This window comes from Amphibalanus amphitrite, unplaced genomic scaffold, assembly GCF_019059575.1.
Source record: "Amphibalanus amphitrite isolate SeventyFive unplaced genomic scaffold, NRLGWU_Aamphi_draft 000839F_arrow, whole genome shotgun sequence".
Taxonomy (NCBI): domain Eukaryota; kingdom Metazoa; phylum Arthropoda; class Thecostraca; order Balanomorpha; family Balanidae; genus Amphibalanus; species Amphibalanus amphitrite.
In genome coordinates this window covers 20,850-42,102 of record NW_024882333.1, presented here as the reverse complement: position 1 = coordinate 42,102, position 21,253 = coordinate 20,850, and the positions used below count along the sequence as shown (strand labels likewise).

Here is a 21,253-nt window from a genome sequence, read left to right as displayed (position 1 = left end):
GGCTGTGTTGCCCGCTATTTATGTGCTGCTGTTTCAGATCAGTGACTCGACACTCCGCCGGCAGTGTGCGGGGGCGGGGCGGGCTCCCCGGCGTCTATACGCACCGCCCGCGGGTCAGCGGTGACGGCTGACCTCTGACCCCGCGACCGACAAGGTCGACAGAGAGCGTTCACCGTGGAGGGTGACCGAGGGCCGAGGGCCGCCCTCCCCCGCCGGCTTCCGCGCCACGCCGGGGCGGCGCGCAGGAGCACAAACACGTCTATCCTACTGAAATAATGGCAGTCCGTGGCCTGAGTCTAAAACAGAATAATTATGGTGAAATAATGGCAGTCCGTGGCCTGAGTCTAAAACAGAATAATTATGGTCTTCAGCGGCCCTGTCAGACTTATGCGGTCACATCTGAACAGCATTCGCTTTACGAACCCCGGGCACTAGCCGACGGTGTGGGTAATGCAGTGGGGAATGTCGGCAAATTGAAAGAAAACGCAAATATAAGCGCAAACAACCCTCCTGGAGCTCATAGGGTATCATTCTTACAGTAAGCCTGGACTGCAGTCTGCAACAATGCTATGAGACAGACGACAGTCACTTGTGATTGGTTACGTGACTGCCCGGCAGAGGCGCCCTATTCGGCCGCCAGGGGTGCTGGTGCTGAGGACCGGACGGTGCCCCTGCACGTTCCTGGACAGCACACGGCAAATATCATAGTCGCAGCACCAAACACCGCACTTTCATGACCACCAGGACCCCCATCACAACTCATGTCAAACAATGCGCACCCTCCCTGTCTCTACCTCGGCTCGTCACAAAGCTTTTGTTTGTTTCGTGTTGTCCGGAACAAACTCCTCGGTCTGAATAGGCCGTTGCAGAGCTATGGGGTGATAGGATACTTCTCACAAGTCACAGATGCATGCAGGGTTGAGTACCTACACTACATGACCAGTTACGATCACCGAAACTTCAGATGCCTGCTGTTGTGGGTGAACCTGTTGACAATACTTAATCGTGATCCATATACATGTCATGATGCACGTAAAGTAAGATCAATCCCTTAAAGCAGGGGTCGGCAAATGGTGGGGCATGCCGCCTTTGGGGGTAATGGAGCCCTTTCGGTGGGGGTAATGAGGGATTCTGAGAAAGCCTATCTTTTTAGAGTTTGTAGCTCCAGTGATGGAGCCATCGTGACTGTTGCATCCCAGGGTTCAAAGATTAGCCCAGGCCAAAGGCACAGCACACATTGATTAGATACCAATTTTCACGTACCTGCTCGCCTCACCATCTCACCCCTCCGTACAGTCGTTCAAAAGCAGCTGCAACTTTTAACCGTCGCCCGTCTGTTGGCGTTTCAACAGCCGCTAACGTAAGGGGGAGGAGTCGATCGGACCCCCGCGGCCTCTCGGACTCTGATATGGAGCTGTGCATAAAAAAGACGAGCGTGCTACCCGTGACCATAGGAAGCCGCTGCTGCCCATTTTTAACCCGCGCGGGGCTGGGGGGGGTAAATTTTACCCCCCTCGCGAATTTTTGCGATATCTCAAAAACGGCGGCGCGCAGCGCCGCCAAACTTTCAGTACCTTTTCTTACATCAATTTGACACGTTCCCTGAAAATTTGAGCGAAATCCGTCGGAAAATTTTTGAGAAATTGACGTTTTAGTGACGTCATGTTCGCGATTTTCGCCTCAAAAACGGCAAAAGTTCAAACGCCGCTAACATCTTCATTTTTAAAGGAATCAAGACGTATCAAAAAAGGTTATACGTAATTTTACTTCGTCTATCAAATGGCTATCTCGGTTTTTTGAAAATTTTGGATTTTGGCCTAAATTTTTTTTCAAAAAACTGACTTTTTTGGGAAAATCATTATAAAATCCAAAATTTTGAGTCTATCGAAAAAACCGGAATATATGTCAGAGAAGTGGTCTATGTGCACCTACATACCAAATTTTAGAAGAATCGGTTAAAAAATGTGGGAGTTATTCAAAATTTTATGACGTCACGACACACAAAATTTTTGAAAAATGACTTTTTTGGAAGTTCTAGACCTCGTACGGAAACAAAAATAGCACCATTCGATTCGCCGTGAAAAACTGCATCAGATAGACACTTTTTTAGGCCTTAACAACCAACTTCAAAATTTGACCTCACTTGACCTGACCTTGACCTGACCTCGACCTAAAATTCATCCAGAGGTGGTCCATATCACTTATTGAGTGTGCCTATTGAATTCTATGAGCATGGGTGTCGATTTGTATACTTTTGGGGGTGCTGCAGCACCCCCAATGCTCAAATGAGCACCCCCAATGGTTTTCCGGGCACCCCCAAATGTTCCAGTCAGCACCCCCAATTATTTTGTCCCTCAATAACTCCCACTAACTCTGCTTGAGGAAAATAATTGGTTCCGCAGTCTTTCACTACTAAAAATAAAACAATTAGGTACGCAATTTACAATGCATGAAATAAAAATGTAAAGAAAAGAAAAGTTAGTCTTAAGAAGAAGGGCGAAAAAAGACGTTAAGTTGCAGACTGCAGAGACACTGGTGTGGGTCCGTCGTACACGAGTGTCTGACCCTTAGAGCTGATAACGCGTACCCTTTACAAGCCGGCAGGGGGCTCCAGATACCGGCGACGGGCCCTCAGAGGCCGGCAAAGGGCCATCAGATGCCGGTGGTACCTTCAGAAACCCTGTGGGTCGTCTTTAGAGACCGGCACGGACTCAGACGCCGATGGGGCCCTCAGAGTCGCCGGTGTGGGGCCTTCAAATGTCACCGGTGGGTGGCTGTCATATGTGCACTTGTGGGCAGGGATGCGGAGCCGTGGAAATTTCAGACTCCGGCTCCTACTCAGCACATTCCCTATGCGATTAATTAAATACGGGTGGAAGAAAAAAGGCGATTGGATTGGCACACGTTGTTTCTGTATTTGCATAACAAGGATATTTGGAATACCAAATGTTTTACTGCTTTGTACTGTCAAACCGAGCTAGGTCAATATTTTTTTTTTCCTCGGAGCCGGAGTCGCCCCTTTTTTGACGGCTCCGGCTCCGGCTCCGGCTCCGGGCAAAATACACCGGCTCCGGCGGCTCCGGCTCCAGCTCCGGCTCCGGCTCCGCATCCCTGCTTGTGGGGCCTTCAGAAGTGACGGTGTTGGGCCCTCAGAGCCGCCGATATAGGGCCTTAAGAGGCACTAGTGCGGGGCCCTCAGATATGGCAATGTATGGCCCTCGGAGGCGCCGGTGTAGGTGCTCCACAGTTGCCGGTGATGGCCCTCACAGGCGCCGTTGTGGGGGCTCTCAGAGACACTGGTTTAGGGCCATCACAGGCGCGCGTGTGGCCCTCAGAACTGCTGTTACGGAACGGACCCTTCATAGGCCGACAAGAAGATATCAAGAGGTCACCGGTGCCTTCAGGAGCCTTGTGGGGTTCTCAGAGACCGGACATGGTGCTCTCAGACGCCGCTGTGACCCTCCGAGTCACCTGTGTGGGACCGTGAGGGTCGCTGGTAACTGACGAGGGTATCGCCGTCAGATCCGGGGTTTGGGTCGATACGGCTCTATTCCGGCTAGCCAGTATATGCCGTAGCGCTCCCGGGTTGTTATGGTTCCGAACCGCCAAGTCTGGCTCAAGTCAGACTCCCTGCCATGGCTCAAGTCCGGCTCCCTACGACCAGGTCCGGCTGCACCTCATAGCTGCTCTGGCTTACTGTTGCTGAAGTACGGTGGAGGTACGGCACGGCTGATGCGGCATAAGTCCGGCTGTGATGCGGGCGAGCTCCGGTATCGTGTGTCAGCTCCAGTAGAGCCCCAGACCTTGCCCGTACTTTAGCCGGAGGAAATGCCGGAGCTAGCCAGAGTAAGACCAGCTACGGCCAGGACCAAATTTGCTGGCTGGGAATAGGCCGGTTAAGACCCCCATAGTCCGACATGTGGCCCTCCGAAGCCGGTAAGGGGCCCTCAGAGGCCGCCAAATGGCCCTCAGAGATTGGCTTGGGGCCCTTGTGGAGATCTTAGTGTTGGTACTTGTGGGCCCATGAGGGGTTTTTACGAGCCCCGTGGATCCCTTCTATGTCCAAATATGGCCAGCATTGACCCTTAGCGGCTAATTGGCGCCTCAGGGCCCCTCAGGCCCGAATAACCCGAGGGGACCCTGAGGCCCGAACCTGATGGGGGGGGGGGGCACGTGCCTCACGGCCCACCTGGCTACGCCACTGGGGAAAATCGTAAACCCGTAAATATCCAAATGCGATCACCTGTCATTTTTCATCGATATTGGGATCGTCTGATTACCAACCAGAGCCTCGTAGCTACCGTTGCCTCCGCGCAATGTCCGCCCCTGCGGACCGCAGCGGCTGCTGCACCGGTGCTAATCACCGTCATTGGTTTCTGTCACCTTATTACAGAGGTGTCGGGGCTGCTGCCATGCTGCCGGCAAATATTTTTTTTTTTCGGAAAGATGTTTATGTAATCAGGTAGCCAAGTACTAGGACGAGCAGAATGATTTTCAAGAAGAAAGTTCTGCCCTTGGGAAATGTTAGTATATAGAAATCCCGGCATTATCAGTACCTTATGGGGATAACCAACCCCGCCTTGTACGGTTGTGCCGCATGGCAAAGCTGCAATCTGTCACCCGGTGCAGGGGTTGAGCACCCCCAACCATTTTGAAAAATCGACACCCCTGTCTATGAGTAAAATGACCCATAAAACATGTGTCGCACATGCCCTTTTCTATATTTTGTTTTTTGGTGACCTGACCTGACCTGACCTGACCTGACCTTGACCTTGACCTCTGAATGATATTGTATGCAACGAATATTGTCTTGGTAGCCTAAGAACACGTTTTGGGCGATCAGTCTCAGTCCATGACTCCATTCTTCGGCAACTACGGTGCAAGGCCGATACTGTAGAAACTTGCAATTTGTACCCTTGACCTGACCTTGACCTTGACCTCAAACTTTAAATTAAGTACATGTTTTTAGTAGTTCGTGATGAGAGCTTTCGATTGGCGTTTGAATTTTCCAAATCGGACCATTAGTTCGGGAGATAACAGGGGGGGGGGTAAAATTTACCCCCCCCCCCAGCCCCGCGCGTTCGGCTGGAGACCCCAGCCCCGCGCGGGTTAAGGTCCTTGGTCATTCCGTCTCATTCAAGAGGGCAATGATAAGTGTCGAGAAAATCGGGACCCGCTATAACTTCTTGAAGTGAGATTTTATGGCTCAAGATGATCTCCAGAAAAAAGCTCATAAGCCAACGGTCATTATGGGTCCAGAGGCCAGTTTTACCAACAGAAAAATAGCCGCCTGCCGGAATTTTTGCCTAAAGATCGTTTCACATATGGAGCGTAAACGGTAAAGCCCTATCCGCTTATGAGCCCATCGCGTTTACGCTCCGTATGTGAAGCGGTCTTGAGGCAAAAATTCCGGCAGGCGGTTATTTTTCTGTTGGTAAAACAGGTCTCAGGTCATGATATTTTCCGGGCTGGTGAAAAAAAAAAATGATGGGCTCGAGGGTACAATTTGGTCGTGATCCAATGCCTTTTACGTGAGCTTTTAACGAAAAACCACCCGCCGCCCCTATACGTACAAGGGTTAGGTAAATGGGATATAGCATAGGCGGCGGAACGGGGAGGGCACCGGGGCACCGTGCACCCTTTGATTTTTGCATTTTAACATTAGCCCAGCCCTATGGGCGTTGCATGGAAAGAATGGGACCAAAAGTCGGCAGTGCTCCCCCCTCCCCCTTAATTGAAGGTGTTCCGCCGCTACTGGGATATAGGCATTAAATATTTTGTGGAGGAAGTGTCATGTTTTAAATTTGATGCATTGGAAATGCACAAATAACTACCCAAAGAGTTCCAGGACGGTATGGAATTTCAGTAAACTTAGTTGTGTCAGCAATGGGGTCTGGTAGGTGGGGGTAATGGCCCTGCCTGGCGCCCAAAAAGGGGGCACGACCCCGAATGACCTGCCGACCACTGCCTTAAAGGGACCCTCCCACCTTAACATTAGTTTTGAGTTGAGATAGCAAAGTTTGCGGCCAGGCTCAGAAACCACCATTTATCCTGGTCGCAACCCCCGCAGCTTTATGGTGTTCAAGAAATTTCTTCCCTTTACTTGCAGGGTGGGACCAGCGTGGTCCCTATCTCTTAACCATTACGGGAATCTGATGACGTCATCAGGCTTTCGAACGTCCGTTAAATGTTTGACTAAAACGTTTTGTAGCACGCGGTGGTATATGCTGCTTTGCGCGCAACAAATGCCGCACTTTCAAATAAAGTCGCTAGAAACAGCGGAGATCCCAAAAAGTAAACAAAAGTAAAAGTCTAATATCTTGAAAACCGGTGAATATTTTTCGATGAAATTTGGTAGATATTCGTTTTTGCTCTTTCTGAACCGAGCGACATCACTTTCATGCCAATTCATTAACTTTTTTGAAGGTGGGAACTGGGAGGGTCCCTTTAAAACCAAAGACGTGTTTTATGCATGGTAGACCGTAGCCTTAAAAAAAAGTAGACCGTATTATAGTAAGGTGTAGATACTGGAGTTTGTGGACCAACAGCAACATGCCGCAGTGGCAGAGCCAGAGACTGTCCCTTTGGGACGGGAATGATGCGGACAGCCTTCCCCGCCGCCCAAATGGTCACCCTTGAGCCTTGAGGTCTGAGGTTGCTAGTGTCCACTGCCCAAGCTGTAACCATGGTCGGCAAGATTACTTTACTACTCTGGTCGGGCACCATATCGACTGGGACACGAGAAAGACTAACAGTGTACACTATACCTTGTGTAGCATTACTTTTTAGCTTTTTTTGCCTAAAATTGCCATGAGTTTGTATTTGCTATTGCTCGTCAGTGTGCAAAGGAGCAAATACAAATTCATCCATACAAACTATATATTTTTTGCTTTCTGGATGTTTGAGAAAGGAGTAAAAGAATTTAGTAGTTGCAAGCTTTGGCAGCAATATTTTTTAAGTTTTGGATTGCCGATGATCAATTTGAAAAGTTATTTAATTATAAAGTCATTCAAAAATTTCCAAAAAAGTGGAAAATAAATGTTTTTTGCACATAATGTGAGGAATACTCTTCAAACTTAGGGATAAAAGCCATTCTTGCTATCGCACCAGCTGACAAATATCTGTACAGTGCTTCCATATGTGGATTACGTAAGCGCCTACCCATTGATGCTGCTCATCGGAAACTCGCCAAGATGGCGGACGTGAGTACATTTTCTGGCTTATTTTACGTTTGTCCAGTTCAATTTCTGGTCAAATTTGTTGTATTTTCGTATAATGAATTTCGGCGCGTATATTGATATTACTTCTGTGAATGATTGTGAGTCATATCAGTGTTATTTATGTCCAACATTTTTGCGCCGTAATTGTCTCTTCTACAGTTGTTCTTTGCCTTGGAAATGTTACGTTCTCGTGGATTTTTCTCGAATGTCAAGCCGTTTTGGTCGTTTGAATCCCATATTCTTGATGTCTCCCCAGCTATGGTAGTATATAAATGATATTAATTTGATTTTTGTGTTATTTTCACATTTTTGTTCATCTACTTCGGGTCATGGGCACAAAATTGCTTTGGTAGATGGTGGTTGGCGCACCCCAGGTGGTAACCTACCAGGGAAATAAGCTAAAATTGGAGTGCTCTATTTTATGTTCCTGTGACAGCACTGCCTCCCATAGGGTCGTGTATAAAGGATAAAAAATAGTGCTGTTTTTGGTACCCTTCCCACGAAAACCACTTTGACTGCCTGAAAACTAATTGTTCCACTCTGAAAATGTCATGACTGATGGGCAAGTGAACAAGGAAAGATTGCTCCTGAAACAGAAATAATGTCAACTACCCGTAGAACATACTGAAATATGACTCCAAGCTATGAGGATGTGTAAATCAACAAGACAATACAAATAAACTTACCATGATGAATAATTTTCCATATACATACCTATCCATATAAAATCAGCCCATTTTTCCGAAACAATCTTTTGTTTAATTAATAATAACAACAATCAATGGTGAGAAAAATATTCAGGCCTGAAGAGCAGGATCAGTGTTATTTTTTGCTTACCTGGTGATTGGGTGATCTATTTTTAATGCTAGTGGCAAAATTATAGGATGGATATTTAGCTGATTTTTAGGACTGACTTCTACACTTGGGAAACTTTTGATTTTATTTTTACTAGTGTACAGGGGTGGAGATCCGTCAAAATGTCAGGGGGGTCCAGGCCGGGCAGATGGAGGCGGGCTAGATGCAGTACCATTGACTTGCATAGCAGTAATTTGTTTTCAGGGGGGTCCTGATCACTGGACCCCCCCCCCCCCCCCCCAAGATCTCCACCTCTGCTAGTGTATGATAATATTTGATTAAGATAATTCATTCACTGGTCAGAGAAGTGTTGCCTTGCTGTGTGTGGGCCAATACAAGATCACACTTTAAGGGGTATTTCTTTAACATGGAGCAGGATCATTGAAAAGAGTGCTCTAATTTCAGCTTATTTCCCTGGTAGGTCACCAACTGACCCTAAACCCCAATTAACTAACTTCTTAGGGCAGGTGAAATAGTGATAATAGAACATATATTAACCCGCGCCCCACTGGGGGGGCTATTTATAGCCCCCCCCTCCCGTTTTTCTGCAATAACTTCCAAACCGCTTGACGGATCGACGCCAAACTTTCAGTACCTTCGGCTGCATCAATTTGCAAAATTTGAACTTCGTAGCTACCATAGGTCAGCCGGAAATGACGTCAGAGTGACGTCATGTTCGTCCGATTTCGACGCAAAACATTGAACCACGGCAATCGCTCCCAAGAGCTCAGTTTTTAAGCTAGATCCAATTTCTTTGCATGAAAGGACTCAGAATTGACCGCGCTAGCAAACTGCTATCTCGGATTTTCAAAATTTTTAAAATTTCGAAAATTTTATATAATAATATTCAAAATTTATATTTTTATATTTTTTTCAACAAGTTTTTGACTTTTCGAAAAAAAACCGGAATATGTGTGACAGAACGCATGATTATAACTAACTCTAGCAAGTTTTAGCTAAATAGCTTCAAAAATGGCCAAGTTATACGCATTATTGCAAAAAATTTGCAATTATTAATTTTTCAAATCAATTTTTCAGTACCTATTTGACATCGTACACCAATATAAATGGCACCATCGTGTTCCTGAGCTCAAACTGCATCCAATAGACACCTTTTTTGTTGAAAAATCTTAACTTCAAAATTTGACCTTTTTCGACCTGAAAGTGACCTGACCTAAGCTAGATTCGACTCAAAATGACCTCGAATGACACAGGCGACATCAAATTCGAAATATATGGCCTAAATGGACCATAAAACATGTGTCACGTGACCGACGCATGATATAATATTTTCGTGACCTGTGATGACCTGACCCCAGTGTCAGAAAAGTGGTTTGGGGATCTACAGGGTGTCTCAAAAGTTCGCTTACAGGTACCAGCCATGCTTTTTTGTCAATAATTCTGAATCAACAAGAAATTAAAAGTTGAAATTTCGCATGGGCATTGGTGACAACCTTCCTCAAGCAGTCTCATTGTTTTCAAGTGCATTCGACCCTTCATGAGCTCACAAAAAGGGTTCACCTCTGACCATGGGTCAGGCACGAAAATGTAGGTTGCAAAGTCGGGTATGTTGTGAAACTCTCTGTTTCAGGAGTAATGGGAATGGTTAAGTCGGAAATGACACATGGCTAAGTGTCGGCGAGGATGAGTGCAACATGATGATCATCTCATAAAAACGGTGGCTAAAATTTTTGAAGGACGAAACCATGCGAGACTAACGGCGTTTTGAACGACCCTCGCACGACAGCAGACTCGTGTTCCGGAAAGCAGCTGAAAATGCGGTCATAACTATTGAAAACTGGCAAGAAGCTCACAGACAGAGGTTACCCATTTTCAAAAAGTGCAGTTCATCGTAAAATAAAGGCAAATTATAATTTAAAATTGTTTATAATATCTATAACGCTATTTTTTGGGGACAATAACACAAAAATCGTCAATGCCAAGGACACCTGACCCTCCAAAAGTGTCAGTTATTGTAAAATTTTATCTAACGAAGTTTCAAGAGGCAGATCTGCAGCCAATAATTTTCTTTTAAACACAAAATCCCGATAAAACCACACGATGGACAGGTTTGGGCCGTTTACAAAGCAGAACCTCTCCCGAGGAAAACACTCCGCAACCGAGCGAAGGTCTTGGCATGGGGAATGACGAGCGCTTGGAATTTGCAAAATTTGCACAATGTGTCTGAGAAACAGACGTCCGACACATTCTGCTACCATATGATGCGAAAAATTTACTCCTGGTACTTCCCGTTTGTTCAGGACTGGGGTCGTTTTGAAAAGGAAAATGGCGCTTGGGATGTCGGCGCCAGTCATTCATGAAGGAGTTAGCGCCAGAGAATGCCTACAAAATACTCATGAATGGTGTCGATGCAAGCTGTCGGCTTTCAGGGAAAATCAGATGTTGCCGGGGAGCTAGTCAAAACTAAATCCGACGCAGAAACTGCAGGGGATTTCCCTGCAAGAGCTTGAAAGCTGGTAACCTTTTATCAGCCTCCGGCAGCTGACGGAGCAACAAAAATCGGTATGGGCAAATATTTTTGGAGATACAACAAAGGGGTTGGTTTCTTACCTTCTTAATCAGTTGTCAAAGCATGCATATTTGTCTAGTGTACACACAGACACCAAAACCTTATACTTTTGGCCGGTTCTTATATGCTTTATTGGCATGGGAAATGTGTAAGCGAACTTTTGAGACACCCTGTAAGTTCGCGGAACAAAATGTTTAGTTTCAGAAAACCAACGTTGCTGGCGCCCGACACGGGCGGAATGAACATGTATTGTTCAAAACAATAAACATAATGCACTTGTCTGGAACGTCGCCGACTACACGCCGCAGTAACACACCATAATCCTCTCTGCACACATTTCTACCTCTCAGTCTCCTTCCTCTAGCACGCGCCCAGACTGACCCGGCGAGCGGTCGGGTCACCGCCGCTCGCCGGGCCAGCGCCGCCCGTGGCGGGCGCCGCAACTACGGTTTCAGAAAACCAACGTTGCTGGCGCCCGACACGGGCGGAATGAACATGTATTGTTCAAAACAATAAACATAATGCACACCCTTAGCGAGATTTCACTGTAGCATGCTATCGGTAAACGAATCGTGAACCTTGTTGTGGACATAATGGTCCATAAACACAGAGCGAGTCTTCCAACGGCCGAGTCTCTGCACGTCGTCGGCCTTAAATCCACGGCGCACGGCCTCCGTCGCCCCCGTCGGCCGAAAGTCCTTGGGCCGGTGGCCTGGCGACAGACCAAACTTCTCGGCCGCTCCGATAGCGTCCCCTAGCACACCCGCCACGGCACTGGCGGATACGGCGCCAAACGGTCGCACCAGACTGAGGAAAAGCGGCCGCGTTCGCGGGCAGCGCACCGCCGCCGTACGAGCAATATACACACGCAACGCCTCCACGGGATCCACCTGAGCGTCAGAACACGCCGGCAGCGTGACTTCGAATCCAGTTCTCTGCGTGTCATTTTTCACACCGAAGAAACACACAGTCGCAGCACCGTCAGAACTAAAGCTCACATGATCAGTCGACATGACAAACCGAGATGCGACACCCGTTTCCTGATCGAAAGACGTCGCTTTAGGAGCCACATCCGACGGGCGTAGCATCAAAACAATGGCCAACAGCGTGATAGTTTTCATGCGCAGTTGCTTCAGCGTCAACTCATCATTACACGGCCACGAGCGGAACAGGCGAGTGAACGCGGACACATCCATGACACGGGATCGACTCATTGGCACCTCGGTTCCACACTTGACGAGTGCTTGGCACAGCCGGGAAATATATGAGTCTGATAGCAAGTTTGTTTCACCACATGCCTCATAAACTGCTGCTAACGCTGCGGATATGCATCGCAATGTGGAATGCGGCCTATCTGAAGACTTGCACCGCGACAGCAGAAAATCGGCCAAAATCGCCGTATCCTCCGGGGGAAATCGGACAGCACGATTGACACAAAAATCATGACAGTCTTGAATATAGCGATTATACGTGAGCTGCGTGGAATCTGCCAGGCATAGTGTCACTAAACTAGTAGCGGTTTGCGACCAGCCGCGCGCGCTCAGTTGCGTGCGCCACAAATCCGCCAGGCGTACAGCCTCCAGCGCGGGTTCCTGTGTGGTTCGATCGTCTCGTAGCCCGGCAGCAGCGGCACGCATGCTCGGGCTACCGGCGGCAGCCGCAGTGGCGGGGCGATGCTCATGCGTCTCAGCCTGTCCATCCAGGGCTGCGCCGGCCAGAACGGTGCTATCAGCGTCGCCACGGCTCGATACGCTTCGATGGTGTCTAGAACGCGCGGTATCAGTCTGAAAGGCGGGTTTACGAAATTGTTGTGATCGGCCCAGTCCGGCTGACCCAGCGCATCTACCCCTGCTGTCCCCGGGTCTGAGAACCGACTGTTGTACACGGGTAGGAGCGCCGTCGTACAAGTTGCGAAACGATCGATGGAATGGGGCCCAAACATCCGATCGAGCTGCCGGAAGACCTCTGGGTGTAAGTACCACTCGTGACGGAGCGGCAGCCGGGATAGTGTGTCCGGCTGCACGTTCGACTCGCCGCTGATGTGATGTGCCGTCAGCATCACGTGATTCTGAAAGGCAAAAGACCAAATTGCCTGAGAAATGGCGTCTAAACGCACGTCTGCAGAGCCAAATTTATTTATTAATGCGACCGTCGTGACGTTGTCTGAGAGAATCTCGACATTTTTATCCGCAATATACTCTTTCAACGAGCACAATGACAAATATACAGCTAAAAGCTCCCGAAAGTTGGACGATTCGTGGCTCACCGAGACGGTCCAAAATCCGGAAGCGGCTTTGCCCGCCGGATCGGAGAGCAGCGCTCCCCAGCCGGAAGCCGACGCGTCCGTGCTCAGCTGCACATCGAACGGTGCCGGCGGCAGCAGCACCCTGCCGTTCCAGCCGTCCAGCGATTCGATCCACCACCGCAAGTCCGCTACCGCCTCGTCCGTCCACAGCAGCAAGTCTTCCCACGATCGCCTGGAATTTAAAAGCCGATAAACGTTCCGCAGCTTCAGCTTGCAAGGAAACACCGCCGCCAGCATGCTGATGCAGCGTCCTGCTATGCGAGCTAAAACTCGAGCTGAAATATGTGTCCGTTTCAGCGCGCGAGAAATATCCTGCTTTAGTTTTGCAACCTTCGATTTAGGAACGGTAATAACCGGCGGCCGGTCAGCGGCTGCGCAGCGGATATCAAAACCCAGGTAGGTAACCTGCTCGGAAGGCTCGAGCGACGACTTCTGCCTATTTATGTGCAGTCCCAGCGCGCGAAAAGTATCCATGCAAATTTGTAAGTGCTGCGATATCTGTGTCTTGGGAGCGGCCAGTAAAAAATCGTCAACATACGCCATGATTGACATGTGATGATCGCGCCTCAGGTATTCTATCACGACTCGAATGCACTTGTGAAAATAATACGGAGAATTGGCCCAGCCGAACGGCAAACGATTCCAGACGAACCAGCGCCCTCCGTACGCGAAGCCGAGGTACTTTCTAAACGACGGATGAACGGGAAAATGGTAGAACCCATCTTTTAGATCTATAGTAACTGCGCACTCGTTATCTCGCATAACTTCGGCAAGCACAGACACGTTCTCAGAAGAAAAATGTGGGACATCACAATGCGCATTAATATATCTCAGATCACATATCAGACGATGCTTACCATTCTTTTTCGGAACAACTTTCAGCGCTGAGACACATAACGGCACATCATGAACCTCCGACACAACACCTTTTTGCACCAAATCGGACAGTTCAGCATCGAGAAACCTACGCTGAGCACTATCAAATGAGGGATTCTGAAACAATCGCGGCTCTGGCTCGGACGAGAACGGAATACGCACACCATTTGCAATCCAGTCTGTCACTACACTGTTAGCGCCGATGCGCTCCCACGCTGCTACGTTGAGCCCCATTGTTCACACGCGTAGAACAGACTCCGGTCAGTTATCATATGTCACTCCCGAGCCCCTCCCGGGCTGACCTCGTCCACGAGACAGGTCGAGGTCAAACCGGTCACGTGGCTGACCCCAGTCCGCCGGCTGGAACCCCGGACCGCCACCCCGCCGGGGGCCGTACTGAAAGCCGCGGCCGGGCCCGCGAGCGCCTCGCCACGCCGGGAAAGATCCCCGGCCACGTGATCCACTGACCTGGTGAGATTGCCGAGCCCCGGCGATGGTCACGGCTCGCTGAAGGTTCTCGAGGGAGTTCGGCGTGAAAGCTGCCGGATTTTGCTGTAGCGTAGAAAACAGCTTTGCCGTCCCGTCGTCGAACTGGGCTGATACCAGAAGTTGCGTGTACTCCTCCTGCAGGTAACGCAGGTGTGCCAGGCTGACAGCCGATACCTGGTTGAGCGCCGCGTCCTCCGGATCGCAGGCGGACAGGAGCTTGAGTACCGTCTCCTGATAGCGCGCCGACTTCTGTATGATGTTGAATCTCGGCAGGTCTGCCCTGCTGACGCCCGCACGACTGTCGCCAACCAACAGGTCTGGCGGTAGCTTCACCTTGGCGACGCTGTCGCGAATGGCCCGAAATTCGGCCTGCACTTCGCTAAATGAACCCAGCACGGCACTTGGCATCACTTGATGCTGCTGCTCGTCAGGGACGACCTGTCGACGACCGACATTGTCGTCTTTATCGCTTTGCTCTGTGCACTGAGAAGCACTTAGCTGTTTCGAGATCTTCTCGACGAGACCCTCGAGCCGGTCAAACCTCTCTGTGATAGAGGCCACCTGACACTTGAGCTCCTCCACTTCCGCCATCCGCACGGATTGGCTCGTAGCCGCCTCGAATACCGGCGGCTACTCACTGCTCACTGCGGACGTGACTCGGCGGAGCACGCGCCCAGACTGACCCGGCGAGCGGTCGGGTCACCGCCGCTCGCCGGGCCAGCGCCGCCCGTGGCGGGCGCCGCAACTACGGTCATTTGAAAAGCATATTCTGGATGTTGTGTATATTTTTATACCCCATTCATTTTTCTCACTGCATTCACAATTTTAAGAATTATTTGTATATTTTCAATTATGAATAATTTTGAGCATCAGTGGTCATCCATTACCTGCATGTCCAGATTTGCTAACTAATTATAAATAAGTCTAACACTTGGGCTGTAAGGCCACAACCTGCTGCGTTCCTTGAACCCTTATTTTATATCTAGAAGCTGCTGTTTCTGACTGAGACTCTGGCAAATATCTTGTATACTTAAAGCATACCTAGAACAATACGCGTGGCCCTACAGTGCCTTACTTTATGATTTTTGTTCCGTGAGCAGCCGTAGTTGCGGCGCCCGCCACGGGCGGCGCTGGCCCGGCGAGCGGCGGTGACCCGACCGCTCGCCGGGTCAGTCTGGGCATTATGTTTATTGTTTTGAACAATACATGTTCATTCCGCCCGTGTCGGGCGCCAGCAACGTTGGTTTTCTGAAACACATTTTCACATGAAACAAAAACTGCTAAGTATATTGAAATACTATTTGAAATACCTTTAAGCAAAATCAAAACATAGCCAAGTGGAGTGGTACCTACCTACCTAGATAGTATCAGTATAAATGGCCTTGTACAGTCACCAGCACTTGCTACTAATCACCTCGTTTTTGTTCAGTAGTTTGAAGACCGATCAATTCTCAGTCGTGCAAGATACGTCAAACGATCCGTTTGGTCCTCCGATTTTCGAATATCTAACTTGTTTTTGTATATTCGAAGCATTTTGAGATGGAGAGCCAAAAAAACCTCTTTTCTGCCCTAAAGTGTGCCCCAAGAAGTCGTAGAACCTAGCCCCGCCTCTGATCCACAGACCACTAGTGCCATCTCTTGTCAGCCGAACAAGCCGCAGAAGTAAATAATGTCACGTGACCTTTGCACACGCTACAATTACTACGCAGCTGTAGTGGGGGAAGCGGGGCGGAGGCGTGGAGGGGGACGCGATCGGTCGGCTGGGGTCAGGTCGCCGACGTCAGAGGTCATCCGCCGGAGGGTGTTTGAGCGGTTGGGCCGTGTGGGCCGGGGCCTGCGGAGTGGAGAGCGCCTGGACCTGTCTGGAAACAAGCCCTACAGCGCTGTGACAGTCGAGAATATTGTGAGGAAAGAGAGAGAGAGGGAGAGGGAGAGAGAGAAAGAGAGGAGAGAGAGGGAGAGAGAGAAAGAGAGAGAAAGAGAGAGGGAGAGGGAGACAAAGAGAGAGAGAGAGAGAGAGAGAGAGAGAGAGAGATAGAGGGAGAGAGGGAGAGAGCAAGAGAGAGAGAGAGAGAGCGGGAGAGAGCGAGAGCGAGAGAGCGGGAGAGAGCGAGAGCGAGAGAGCGAGAAAGAGAGGGCGAGAGAGAGCAAGGGAGAGCGAGAGAGAGCAAGAGAGAGCAAGAGAGAGAGAGAGCGCGATAGAGCGCGAGAGAGAGAGCGCGAGCGAGAGAGCGAGAGAGCGAGAGCGAGAGCGAGAGAGAGAGAGAGAGAGAGGGAGAGAGAGAGAGAGAGGGGGAGGGAGAGAGAGAGAGAGAGAGAGAGAGAGAGAGAGAGAGAGAGAGAGAGAGAGAGAGAGAGAGAGAGAGAGAGAGAGAGAGAGAGAGAGAGAGAGAGAGAGAGCTAAGAAAGACTGGAGGGAAGGGATAAGGACGGAAGGAGAGAAAAGAGAGACAGAAAAGGAAAACCAGAGAGGGTAAAATGAGATAGAGGGCAATGGGTAAATCAGTGAGAGGGAGCGAGAGAGAGAGAGAGGAAATATTTAGTTGTGTCAGCTTGTTTCACATGTAAAACGTAAATTTGCTTTTCATCATTACAGCTTCGGATTTGAAATTAAATCTTAGCATCCTTATGATAAACCCACGTTGACGGGATGCAGTAGCGGCGGAACACCTTCAATTAGGGGGGGGGGGGGGGGGGGGCACTGCCGACTTTTGGTCCTATTATTTCTATGCAACGCTCATAGGGCTAATGTTGAAATGCAACAATCAAAGGGGGCACGGTGCCCCGGTGCCCTTCCCGTTCCGCCGCCTTAGACGGGATGGGGACGCTTTTATGGTCGTCGTTGGGAGCTCGGCACTAATGGGGTCTGGGGATGATGTTGAAGGTTTCGCAAATGTTTCATAAAAGAGATGCTATTTTTGCACAACCTATTTAACATTTTTTACGTTTACTGTGAAAATGTTAGGCCCAGTTCATTCCAAATCAGGTCCACGACTCCACAGCTTACAACAGGAGCTAGCTAGCATAACAATTAACCCGCGCCGTGTTGGTGGCATGAACTTTCCGTCGAGTGCTGGGGGGGGGGGGGGGGCGTTTCACGCCCCTCCGTCTAACTCGGCTCCTGGGCCACGTAGCGACACGCGGTAAGCGGCAATTGAAAGAGCGTCAAAATAAGGAGGAAAACACTCGGTCATTTTAAGGTCCGAGTAAAGGTCAGGTCACCAGGATTCATCAAAGGTCAAATTTTGTTGATTTCAACGATTTTGAACACCCGACGGCTAATTTGGGAACCAATAGAGCTACAGCGCCGCAGAAAAGCGCATTCGATAGCTCTTTTAACGCTCTTTCGCCAACATGTCCTCAAATTTGACCTCAGATCAACGGTTTAGCCCCCAGAGGGCACCGCTCTGATTGACCTCAAATTTGACCTCGGATCAACGGTGTTTTCACCGCTCTAGCACGTCTCTGTCAAAAGTAAAAAACTGCTGAAGACCTTTTATGTCCTAAAATGACCTCAGGGGCACACACAGGGGTCACAGGTGCGATTTTCCGATTCAGTATGTCATGTTTACCCAGAGGTCAAAAAAACTTCCTACTCGCTTACATTGTAGGCGACAGAAGCTGACAGGCACCAGAGACATTTGGTGACAAAGTCACGAAAATGGTGAACGCACTGCATCGCATTTGTTGACGACGTTTCCGCACACTGCTAGCGAACAGACTAACCAGCCAATCCGTGGCGAGAATAACCCTGAGCGAACCAATCGGATGCTGGTGACACGAGGGGACAACGCTGAGCTAACGCCCCAGCCGCCAGGGAGCCTTCACTGTGGATTTTGTAGGCCCCAGGAGCCAACGCATCAAATATTTTGAGCGGGCCTTTTCGGCGCACGTCTATGAGAAGTATACCGTGATCATGAACACGTAGCAAAACAGGAGTGGACTCTCGCGAGTAGCGCTCAGTGCTTGTCCAATTCTCAAACAAGTTTGAATGCTTTCAAGAAAGGGACTGGCGCGGTGATGAAAGCTGAGTTGTTGTATTGTGGTTATGATTCTTTCTGTTTTAAGCAAGGCAGGACATGACACTGGAAGTAAGGAATCTTGGGTTGTCTAATTTTGCTGGTTTAGGTACTTGTAAGTTGGATATAACAACGCTAGCCCGGTGGGCATCAAAAGCAAGGCTGTGTGGATTTGTTGCCTGATTTTGAAACACTTGCCAAAGTTGTCAATAAATATGTTTTTACTGTAAATATTGACACAATTTTTATTTTGATTCTAATTTGTTGAGCCCTAGAAGAGCACAAATTTCAATTTTCATGAGCTGGTAAAAGTATACCAGTCCAAGGACTCCGAAAAAATGTTGTAGGTTGGTATGTAGGTTGTAAGCTGGGAGGTTGTAGGCTGGTAGGTTTTCTGCTTTGTGTTGGTATGTTGTAGGTAGGTTGTAGGCAAGGCTATATAAACCAGGTAGAACGCTCCCGAAGAAAAAGTGGTGACAAGCAATATTTAGTTGCCGCGACCCTCACTTGTTCAAGACTATATCCGCAAGCAGCATTTACAAGCTAGCGGAAATCGACCAATCGGCGTTCGGCAATACTCAACGCTGATTGGCCCGATGCTCGTGACGAAATTGCGGGGGACTGCAGCTACTCCCCTATGGCGTTTCATTGACTTATGACTTTTGAAGGGGATTTGTATCAGTTTTTGTTGGGTTTGAGGCCATTTTTGAGCTTGGATATTCTTTCCGTGACCTTTGACTATATAATAACGACATTTAATCATGACATTTCTATATACTACCGGTGTCACATCGGCCAAAAAGACCGTAAGTACATGGGATAGACGGACCACTGCTGATGGGGCCACAGACACATGCCGGCATGTGGTCATCGGAGGCCCATGAGGGCTCGACATGGGCCCTTTATGGGTCGGTATAGGCCCAGTGGGTCCAGTGCAAGCCTACCAGAGGCCGGTGGCATATAATGTAAGGCTGTCTCGGGACGAATTGAGGGCTCATGGGGGCCATATAGGACCATTAGGGACCACATAAGCCAATCAGGGGTCCATTTAGGCCAATAAAGGCGCTTCAGGGACTTGAAGAGGCCATTCAAGAGCCGTGGTGGGCCCATGAGGGGACGGCATTGGTCCATCAGGTGCAGTCAGGGGATGTTGTACGGGTTTCTCAGTGACCCATTTGGGCATATCAGTGACCACTTTAGACCCAGCAGGGGGCTTTGTAGACCTATCAGGGGCTGGTGATGGCTTATCGGAGGCCAGCGTTAGTCCATCGGGGCACGGCATGCCCATCAGAGGTAATTGCGGGCCCACGCTGAACAATGATGGCCCTTCAACGGCCCCTAATGGATCTAGATTGACCCATGTTCCATGATGTGTCATGTATGCCCCTATGGCAGGCCTACTCAGACCCCTGATGGACGTTCCCGGCCTCTGATGACCCTATACTGAATCCTGGTGGGGCTCTAAGAGTCTCCAATAACCCTTCTTCAGCCCATTATTACCATACGCTGGCACTAGAGGCCCCACATCAGCCGCAGGGCAGTCCGTGCCAAGACAGCATGTCTTTTCGGCCGATATTACATCGGTAATATTAATTAAAATCATGATTTCATGGTGCCATTATATAGCTAACAGTCATAAGAAATATATTTCAACTCGAAAACAGCTCAAAACAGCATATAATCTTAAAGAAACCCCTCCGAAATCCAAAAGCCTATTCGGGTCCATAGAGAATAACTGCGGTCCCCCGCAATTTCGTCACGAGCGTCGGGCCAATCAGCGTCGAGCACTGCCGAGCGCTGATTGGTGGATTTTCCGCTAGCGCGTGAGTGCTGCTCGCGGAACAAGAGTTCGTCGACAATCCTCCACAAACGTCTGTCACCACTTTTCGTAATGCTAAACAGCCGGAGCGTACCCCCTGGTTGTAGGTTAGTAGTTATGTGAGTTTGGTTCAGGCTTAATTGTTTTTCCTTCATTCCGACTTCTACTCTTTTACTCTTGCGTAAAGTGTTTAAGAAGTCTGAATGAAAGAAAAACATCATTACCTAACCTAATCATACTTTTTACCCTACCACCTATTACCTACCAGCCTACAGCCTATCTACCTTCTACCTTATACCTGTACCTACAAGTTACAACTTCCTTCCTTAACCCTCGCCGGACCTATTGGTTTTCTACATACGCGCCGGCCGAGGGGGGGGGGGGGGGCGGGTACGCCCCCCCCTCGCCGTTTCGCCCCTGGTGGAGCTAGCGCGTCGCGGAAAAAACGAGCGTGTGCGCCGTTACGAGACGCAGAGATTGGTACCCGATTTTAAGGTCCTAGGTCAACCGGTGACCTCTGAGGTCAGGTCAAGTGCCCAAAGGTACGGTTCAGTTTTTGGTGAATAACTTCGCAAAAAACGGCCGCAGAGCGCCGATTTTGGCAGCATCGTGTTTGTCTCGCTCAGGCGCGTCGAATGATATACTTTTTGTCCGGGTCAGGTCAACTTGGGGTGTTGACCTCAGGTCAAGGTCAGGTCAGCACCCCCAGGTCACGAAGTTGGTCGAAAGAGGTCATGTCGCATATCATTCGATTCGGCAGGTCTTCCTGAGTCCATTGGTGGCTTTCCCGACTCGCTAGCTCAATTTGATCAAGAGTTATTGACGAAAAACTAATATGACCTTGATGACGTCATAAATGACGTCACGCAAGGTCAACATTGCAAAAGTGACGCATCTAACCTTGCAAGGAGTGCATAAAATCACGATTCTGTGTGCTTGAGATAGTTGGAGATCGTTCCCGGCGCCAGAATAGCAGTTTTCATTTTTCCCCATTGACTTATAATGGTGAGGTCACGAAAATGACCTGACCTCATATGACCTTTAGGAAAAATCCGAGATATACAAGTTGTGGGACTCATAATGGATACTAGATCCTGCAAGTTTCATTTCCCTGTGACATCTCCTCTGGCAGTGAGGGCG

General features: G+C 49.2%; 2 protein-coding genes across 3 annotated transcripts in view; one reads left to right on the top strand and one right to left on the bottom strand.

Moving 5' to 3' along the window:
* Window positions 1–7,150: 7,150 nt before the first annotated feature.
* Window positions 7,151–21,253, top strand: part of LOC122366915 (mesoderm induction early response protein 2-like) — a 30,321-nt gene continuing 16,218 nt past the window's right edge. Inside the window, exon 1 of one of the 2 annotated variants that reach the window (XM_043339574.1) lies at window positions 7,151–7,202. In XM_043339574.1, coding sequence (XP_043195509.1) covers window positions 7,194–7,202 — 9 coding nt within the window. In that variant the 5' untranslated portion in view covers window positions 7,151–7,193. Of the gene's footprint in view, window positions 7,203–7,297; window positions 7,319–21,253 lie in introns of those variants that run through there. The other variant, XM_043339575.1, reaches the window with a different exon arrangement.
* On the bottom strand, window positions 12,703–15,012 carry LOC122366916. The gene is made up of 2 exons (XM_043339576.1): window positions 14,255–15,012; window positions 12,703–13,082 (listed from the first exon to the last, which is right to left on the bottom strand). Exons 1-2 carry the CDS (start codon window positions 14,864–14,866, stop codon window positions 12,789–12,791), a joined length of 906 nt encoding a protein of 301 aa, XP_043195511.1. The 5' UTR covers window positions 14,867–15,012; the 3' UTR covers window positions 12,703–12,788.

Coding starts and splice junctions, on each gene's coding strand:
- LOC122366916 (XM_043339576.1), bottom strand. CDS start 14,866: ATGGCGGAAGTGGAGGAGCTCAAGTGTCAGGTGGCCTCTATCACAGAG. Junction 13,083..14,254: donor GGGCTCGGCAATCTCACCAG/GTCAGTGGATCA, acceptor TTTAAATTCCAG/GCGATCGTGGGAAGACTTGC.